Source organism: Trachurus trachurus (genome assembly GCF_905171665.1).
Source record: "Trachurus trachurus genome assembly, chromosome: 3".
Classification (NCBI taxonomy): domain Eukaryota; kingdom Metazoa; phylum Chordata; class Actinopteri; order Carangiformes; family Carangidae; genus Trachurus; species Trachurus trachurus.
The window spans coordinates 21,920,201-21,928,886 of NC_139893.1; the positions used below are offsets into that span (position 1 = coordinate 21,920,201).

The 8,686-nt window shown below is 39.6% G+C and overlaps 1 protein-coding gene across 1 annotated transcript; it reads left to right on the plus strand.

Annotated features, from left to right (window-relative positions):
- On the plus strand, positions 1 to 8,626 carry ap3s2 (adaptor related protein complex 3 subunit sigma 2). Its single transcript, XM_083997904.1, has 6 exons — positions 1 to 198; positions 1,853 to 1,944; positions 2,537 to 2,648; positions 3,623 to 3,694; positions 6,585 to 6,692; positions 7,514 to 8,626. Exons 1-6 carry the CDS (start codon positions 130 to 132, stop codon positions 7,637 to 7,639), a joined length of 579 nt encoding a protein of 192 aa, XP_083854030.1. The 5' UTR covers positions 1 to 129; the 3' UTR covers positions 7,640 to 8,626.
- Positions 8,627 to 8,686: the final 60 nt, after the last annotated feature.

Here is an 8,686-nt window from a genome sequence, read left to right on the forward strand (position 1 = left end):
CAACCGATTAAGTCATCCGGGTAGCTGATAGGCCGTGTAGCCTTGTAGCTAACGTCTTCTAAATAGTCAAAATCTTAATATTTTGATTTGAATAATCAAATTGGGATCGTGCAACTACAAATAATAACCATGATTAAGGCCATCTTGATATTTAACAACCACGGGAAACCGCGGATGATCCGATTCTACCAGTATTTTGTGAGTAACGTTAACGTTATCTTTGGGGCTTGCTGTTCAAAACATTAGCATTTCTGTGTGTTTTTTCGCGTGTTATCCGTAAGTAATGGTTTGATGTTGTTAGTTTGTACTGACGAAATATAACCAAAGTCTCAATCGATGTGTGATGTCAGTCACCAAACTACAACTTACCAAACCCGTTATCTGATGCTAACTTTTAGTGCCGACGGAGACCGACTCCAGACATCAGCTCGACACTTTTTTACTTTCAGTTTCTTCCTGTTCAGCCTAAACATGTCCAACAATAACACATTTCGATACCTCGGTAGGCTCAATTAAACGGGTATAAGTAAGTCTAAGTAGAAACTCGCTTGATTTCATGTACTACTAACTGCTTCCCCCTTTAGCTGTGAATCGCTGGTTTTGGATGATTTCCTCTTTTTCACAATCAGAATCACATGTATTTGCCTTATTTGACTCGCTTGCCTTGTGCACACCTAGGCTATATATAAAATGACATACAGAATGAGGACAGCAACAACTGAGCAATAGCTACTAGGCTACAGATAACACATAGTACAATATAAGTAAGTAAAGTACCCGGTGGATTAAAGGTGGTCAGTGCAAATAAACTGAGGTAGTAGTGCAATGAGAACAAATAATGTGTATATATCTGCCAGTCCTGGGTGAGGGATCCCTCCTCTGTTGCTCAACCTGAGGTTTCTCCAATTTTTCCCTGTTAAAAGGGTTTTCTATGGAGTCTATGGATTTGGCAGTAACATTGGGACATGAAATGATTCTGATGAGGAAGTGGGTGGTATGATATCAGTCAGGTTATTGATAAGGTATGGCAGATTCAGGTGTTCAACAGAGTGATGGCCAATGGGAAGAAACTGATACATGATGATGTAAAGGACGGTGTAACGACTGTAAACCCCAGGCTTCATTTTTATGATGTTCTGGTACCATTAGGCTATTTCCTTCTTGATACCAATTTGAGGTACTCGAACTTGTGTATCGACCTAACCCCAGTACTGATCCAGGACCGGGTATATCAGTTACTTACTACTGTATTAACCCTTGGTGGATGTGATTTGATTGCTGCTATAGATGTAGTAGAACATGACTCAGCATTGGCCTTTACAAAATATGAATAGATACATGAATGTTATAAAACCATTATTCGATTCATCAATTAATAAATCAAGAAATAACTAACACTTTTCTACTTTTGTTGTACTAGTGTAGTACTAGTGCCACCTCTCAAAATCAAAACCGTTTCTGTTGTCTTTATACTAGTGGCCGCAGTAGAGTAAAATGTCGCCACATTGCTGACTTTATGCCAGTGACTGTTCTTCTTTTCTTCTCTAAAACAGTAGTACCAGAGTCTGCATGCAACTTCCTGTGTAAACTACTGTTGTAAAGTAGTAAAGAAGGATTGATTTGTAGAAATATATTAATTCACTATGTGATAACAGAAGACTGCATACGCTAGCGACCCCATATTTTAGACAGTATTGGAGGTAATCCTGATTGGTATCATTATTATAACAACTCGTCTCCTCTCCTTAGGTTTTCTTTTGTGCCACACAGTTCTTGTGTGACTTTGGTGGCGTGTGTGTAGGTGGATGTGCTGACCAGCAACTCAGTAGGGTTAATGATATGTTTCCTGCAGGCGGAGGACATGCAGCAGCAGATAATAAGGGAGACTTTCCATTTGGTATCCAAGAGAGATGACAATGTTTGCAACTTCTTGGAGGGTGGAAGGCAAGTGGAGCTGTTTGCTGTGTTTCTGTGAAAAAAATAGCAATAGATTTAAATTGTGTGTGTGTATATATAATATATATATGAAGAAGATTCAAATGCATTCGTGTTGAGCAATGTAGCTTTGATTTGAGAACGTAGCTTCTTCACGTTCACTGAAAGAATGAATCAGATTTATACATGATAATGTGCATTTGAAGACTTTTATGTTTATATTGGTACTGATTCAAAGGCAGACCTGTAACTATGTTATGATGATGTATTCTGACATTTTGCCAAGACATAAAAGACTAACTACTGTAAACTGGAGGGCTTTGGGGGTTTTCTCTATTTACTTTGATGTCACTGCACAAGCTTACGTCATTTGGCAGAAACAATGGGCCAAGGATTGACTGTAGCTGCAGTAGCACATTTGTAACCATTAGATGGAGGCAAACACACACAAGTTACCACTTATTTCATTACTCTGGGAAACTCTTACATATACCCAACCATTTAATAATAAAATATATTTAATTGTTTGACTTTTTATTTTATTGGCCCCTATTACACTCTCCGAATTGAATGTTCTTAAAACATTTTTATTTGCTTGCAGTCTTATTGGTGGTTCTGATTACAAGCTGATCTACCGGCACTACGCGACCCTCTACTTTGTGTTCTGTGTGGACTCATCTGAGAGCGAACTCGGCATCCTGGACCTTATCCAGGTCAGTTTCTAATGAATTTCATTGTCTTATAAACATATTTGATAATGTTTGAGAACAAGACCCTGCCTTTGCTTTGAACTATTGCACAAGCTGCATGCAGCTGTATTTAATGATGTGTGGTAAAAAGAAATCATTAACCTGTTTATCCCCCACACGTGTGATTCCCTTGCAATCCTGGAATTGTAACTTACTCTCCTGCTGTGTGCCAATGTCTCTGGATAAGAAAATCATGCAGTAGTATACTGTAAATAAGGAAATCCTGATATCACAGACCCAGGTTGTACAAATGGCTCACAATTCATCACATGAAATTCTTACTCAACTCAACAGTTTTATTTTTTCCATCAGAGCACAGCTATATTATTCCTGTGCACATTAGGATGCACATAAATGACATAAATAAGTTGCTAAAACAAGAAATTGAGCATCAGTATTTGAATCACGATTAAGTCATTGAACCTGTTTACTGCTCCTCCTACTGATTATTAGCATTACCAACGATAGAGATCATGATCATATGTAATAAAGACAAATGTGAATGGCATGTGAAACAAATTATGCAAATTAACCTACTGAAAGTTTAAAATTCAATTACACTCTTGTTTTTTCTTTTTCATTAAACGTCTCTTCCACTTTCTTTTGATCAATGCACTCAGCTTCCAGTTTGTAATGTAGCACATTGACCTGGATTAAAATCAAACATTCGTATTGATCCGCCTGTGAAACCCCAACCTTTTTAATTGGCATTAGAATTGGCATTTAATATGAAACACTAGTGTTTGCGCACTCACTTCCTGTGTTAATACAGTATAATACACATCCTGAAGGAAATTCAATATTTGTTTTGCCCTCAAGTGTAATTATAATCTCAAACAATCTTCCTTCTATCTGACCCTTGTAGGTTCAGCTTTCTCTACATGTAGGTGTTTGTTTTATAAATGAGCTGTGTTAAGATCCAATCCTCTTTGTATCAGGTGTTCGTGGAAACACTGGACAAATGCTTTGAAAATGTCTGTGAGCTGGACCTCATATTCCATATGGACAAGGTGAGTGGGAGCTTTTCTTCTGACCTTTTGCCACTGGCCAATTAAGTACAATTATTAATCAATTCAAAATCAATCATCCTAGAAGTTAAAAAAAAACCCAAACAAAAAAAAGATTTCAGCTGCTTTGCCCCCTTTCTTTGTCACATCTGACAGTAAATTGAATGTCTAGTGAAAATACTAATTAGGAGCTCCAGTGTTGTGTGTGCCACAGTTTAATTCTCATAAACGTGCAAGTAGCTTTGACTTGGAAACATTTTAGCAGCAAAAAATGAACTTCTGAACTATGGCCGCGATCCAGTGGCAGAACAACCTTCACTGTTGCTTCTTATCTGTTGGAGGAGTCCAATCTACTTGCATATGGTGTCTTGTCAGTACAGACTGAAACAAAGCTTGTTGTTGCTTCACGATAAAAGTTTTTAGGTTGTTTTTTTTTTTAAGATTCTGAGCAGCTGCAGTAGGAAATGGTGACAAAACTGTGGTTGACTGAGACGATGGGTCTGCCAGGTTCTGATTCCCTTTGTCACAGTTTTTCTTAAAAATAAACTTTATGCCAGTAAATGTATGTGCTCACCTCCTGGTGTTAGACACATTCACACTTAGCACCCCCCCCACCCCCCAACATGAACCTTGAAAACAACATTGTTGACTCATGTTGATCTTATGTGTCAACTCCAAATCAGCATTTACTATAAATGCTTTTGCATTTAATAAAAGCTACAACTGCTTAAGTGGTCCAGTTCTTTTTAGTGTGTGACCAGAGGATTTTTAGCTGATACTGTCTATCAAAGCAGGCTCCTGACATCATAAAGTAGATCCTGCACCTCTGAAATTTTCACATCAGAAGTGAAACTGTCCGGCGTGCCTGCGGGCTGGTTTTGTTTTAACATGAGAAGGTTTGAATGATGAAAAGAAAAGCATCAGTGTTTAAAGTCTTCTCTTCCTCAGAAGCTGAGTTTGAAAAAAAAAAGAGCATTTAAATCATGCACAGGCTCCTTTTAAGAATGAAGCTATGCATTGTCCCGGCTACAACAAGGCTTCATTTTCTCTCCCTGGAGTCGAGCTTGAAGTGTTATTGGAGACTAATCAGACACATCTTCGGCCATCTTGTTTGAATTTTCCCAGCAGGAAATTGATGTCATGTGGTGCAGTGGGGTTTGGCCTGAGGAATGTTCCTAAGATGAAATGTGGAAATATTTCTGCTTGAATGAAACTCCTTTGCTCTTGGAGAGTTTGGTAGCTGGACGCTGCAAACCTGCATGGATTTGGGAAAATATAAATGAAACTCATTTGCAGTGTTTTCAAACTTTAAAGGAACATGGGGCAGGATTTGGGAAAAAATACACGTGCATTTTAAGTACTTTACTGCTAATGGGTGATGAAGCGTTCAAAACCAAAAAGAATGAGCCCACCCACGTATCTCTCCGTTGCCTTGAACAGGCTGTGTGCTGCATAATGCGCTGCAATTCTGGGTCCGAATTTCCCGCGCACTCCTGGGGATGTGACGTCAAATGATGTCAAATGACGCTGCATGTGCGTCCTCGACAGCATTCGCCTCGGATATGGAAGAAGACAAGCGCCGTGGACCCAAGTTAATGTTTGGGTAACTGTCATTTTGCTGAATGAGCGCGCTAATGCTGTCAAAGAAATACACTAAAGTTACACTAAAATAAACATTGTTAGTTTATTTACTTAGTCGCTTGACATGATGCTGTTCGCAGTTGTAGTTTACCAACTTTATACCGCGGAGGCACGCACGGAGGTCTGTAGTAAACATTGAACGGCGAGTAAAGGAATAACGTCACTTTATTACGTTTTAATATTTTTTCATGTGAGAAAGTCACAGTTTAGATTCCCAATCTAAACAATCAGAGCTCGTCACGGAGGCAGCAGCCCGTCGCATGAGCTGCTCAGCCGGGCAACAGGCATCATCACCCCGGGGGAGAAAAAGAGCAGAGTAACTTATCCGCAGGTTTTAAGAGATTTACCGCTGACTGGTTACCGGTAATTCTTTATAGGAGATCAATGTTGGTCTCATTGATGAAATGTAACAACCGTGGCAGCCACGTTAGTTTGAATGAAAAGTGAAACTTCATGTGTGTATTTGACAGAAGAGCAGCGCTGCCTCTGGGCTCTGTAGCCTACGTACAGAAATCACCACATTACATCAATAAATAATCTTACTATTATTTATCTTATTTCTTCATCCTGCCCCAAGTTCCTTTAATATTATTAGCCTCTCATGCACATGCAAAGATGAATAAATTGCAGAGGTTTACACACCACTTCCACATCCAACTACTTTTCTGCAGAGAGAAAATGTACGAACGTATCTGGCTGTAACTTACTGATTTCCAAGCTGTTGCAGGCACTTCTTTTCTGGCGTATCATCCTTAAATGGATATTTTACATGGGCTTGCGTGATGCGCTCAGACACAGTCGGTGTATTACCTGCAGTGGATTTGCATTGATGCAGTGGAATCTTTTCCACCCACAAGAATTCACAAATTTAAACTCAAGAGTGAAACTGAGACCGTCTCCTCTTGAACCACGTTTGAGATCTTATTTCCAGAGACTAGACTCTTTTTTATTCCTCTGTCATCATTTTCTTTTATACAAAAAACACAGAGATGCTGAGTCTCTAAACAAGCCACCGTCATAAACTACTGCTTCAAACGGTTACATCTGGCCGCCATTTGGAACAGCAGCTAATCCATGTTTTATATTATTGAATTTAAGCATGACACAAGTCAGGATTTTCTGTTGCATTTGGCAGCATCCTCCTAATTTGAAGTCACAGTGAGAATGCAAGTCGATCTGTTTTAATGATTGTAATTCAACAGGTGCACAAGCTTTTGCTGCATATTAACTGCTGTGTTGTGTCTGTCTTCAGGTCCATTACATCTTGCAGGAGGTGGTGATGGGAGGCATGGTACTGGAGACCAACATGAATGAGATTGTGGCTCAAGTGGAGGTTCAGAACCGCATGGAGAAGTCAGAGGTCAGTCAGTCAAGCATGTTAATGGGCCGTACCAGTGTTTTTACATTCTTTCACCCCACTAAACATCTTCCAAAACAATGGCTTTTAGTGTGAAGAATGTGTTTTTTGTTCTTCAGACATCCACACCGATGACCCCTCACTTTGTTGTTTAAATTACATTAAACATAAGATTCAGCTGTACACGTTTTTGGGGAAATGTCAAAATTAATGCAGCAGAACCAGAAATGACCTCCTACCCTTTATCATAACAAAGACTGGTCAGAAATGTGGGTGTAGCTTGTAGCTACAAATGCAACATTTCAGATTCCTGTTAACCCTTTGACTGGTTTTAGCAGAAATAAATTAATCTAATAAATCCAGGTGCAAAGACAGTTTTACAGTGGATATGAAATCAGAGAACGTGCTTTATAGTCATGAGCTGCTGAATGCTGTTGAAAAAAGCAGGTCTAAAACTCACTGTATAAAAGTCTCAAAAGGTCAAAGTTGTAGCTTTATAGTGGGTCATGTAGTGGCCTGTTTCTTTGCGTGGCACCGTGACTTCCTGGAATGTTTCTTCACGCTCCCATGACTGGAAAAGTAGAAAAAGGCTTTCCAAGAACACAATATAGTTAGGTGCTTCAAAAAAATGTTGGCTCTAAAATCCGCACAATTTGTAGTACAGTAAATGGACTGCAGCTGGAAAACACAGTATGTACATCCAAATATCTTGTTGCATCATCTCAACTGTAATGTGAACTACGCTATAATCACACTATAGTCACTGAAGAATTCTTCTCCCGATAGCTTTAAAGCTGTTTTCTGTGATTTGTGTCTTTGGACAGGGAGGTCTATCAGCGGCTCCCGCTCGTGCCGTCTCCGCTGTGAAGAACATGAACCTGCCCGAGATTCCTCGCAACATCAACATCGGAGACATCAATATCAAAGTGCCGAGCCTCTCCCCGTTCTGAGAAGCATCCCAGCTGAGCTCTGCAGGTGCCACTGACGTCTCCACTTCTCTTCTGTCGCCCTCCACTCAGCTCTGCATTAGAGGCAGAGAAACCTGTTTTTATATGTGTACTATAGAGCCACAGCGGCTTACTCTCCCTCTCATTCCAATGTTTTCTCATGTACGGGAGATTAGCTGTGGTTTATTTGTGAGTTCCGCTGTACAAGTTACAGACTGCTCCAGTTGAAGGATTTGCACAATAATGTAAAGTTTGATTCTGTAAAGCATAGAGAGTAATATTAATATCTATAAATGTCCTGCTGTTCTCTCTGTGTTTTGTAGTTCTTTTGTTGATTCTCCGCTCTATCCACATGAGAAGTGAATGTGTTTGTTTAGTGTGTGTTTTTCCTGCACAGCTCTTCCAAATCTCTGACATCCATCTCTGATTGTTCTGTCTGAGTTTTGAGAGCGTTCCCTCCTGTCTGACATGAGCTTTTGGACTGAGTTGAGTTCACTGTAATGTGAGCCTCTGACTTCTGTATGGGGCTATAATTCACAAAAAACACATCTTATCTCATATAGACAGGGTGGGATTAGATTGCTCCAGCTGGCTCTTGTCACAGTTCATTTTCCCATTTATATAATCATATTGTGTCTCTGACATCCTTATGAATTGAGCATACTGTTATTGTTCTCTTGGGTGCAGATTGTGCTCAGTATGTAATTCTAGTTTGATTGTGTTGATGGGATCTTGCCAACATCTGCTCAGAGAAGCAACAGACTGATGTTGACCTTTTTTTTTTTTTTTTTTTTCCATCTTTTAAATGTTTATGTTACTGTAAGTGTGTTTGTGTCTTATTTGCTGTGTTTAGCGGCCTGATTTATTCAGAGCCAGAGTGACATCCAAGCCATATTCTTTAAAATCCTGTCAAGCCTCTTGAGGAATGAAATATGTCTCGGTGTCAAGGACATTCCTTGCCAAGAAATTAAATAAATGAAAAATATACAACACGTGACTGTGAGTTCTTGTGCACCGCCTCACTTGTAGCAAACCTTTAGGAAAGAAGGC

What these genes read in the sequence shown, in the direction of transcription:
- ap3s2 (XM_083997904.1), top strand. Translation starts at nt 130, where the DNA reads ATGATTAAGGCCATCTTGATATTTAACAACCACGGGAAACCGCGGATG. An exon ending in AACTTCTTGGAGGGTGGAAG is followed by an intron (nt 1,945 to 2,536) that starts GCAAGTGGAGCT and finishes ATTTGCTTGCAG; the next exon opens with TCTTATTGGTGGTTCTGATT. An exon ending in GCATCCTGGACCTTATCCAG is followed by an intron (nt 2,649 to 3,622) that starts GTCAGTTTCTAA and finishes TCTTTGTATCAG; the next exon opens with GTGTTCGTGGAAACACTGGA.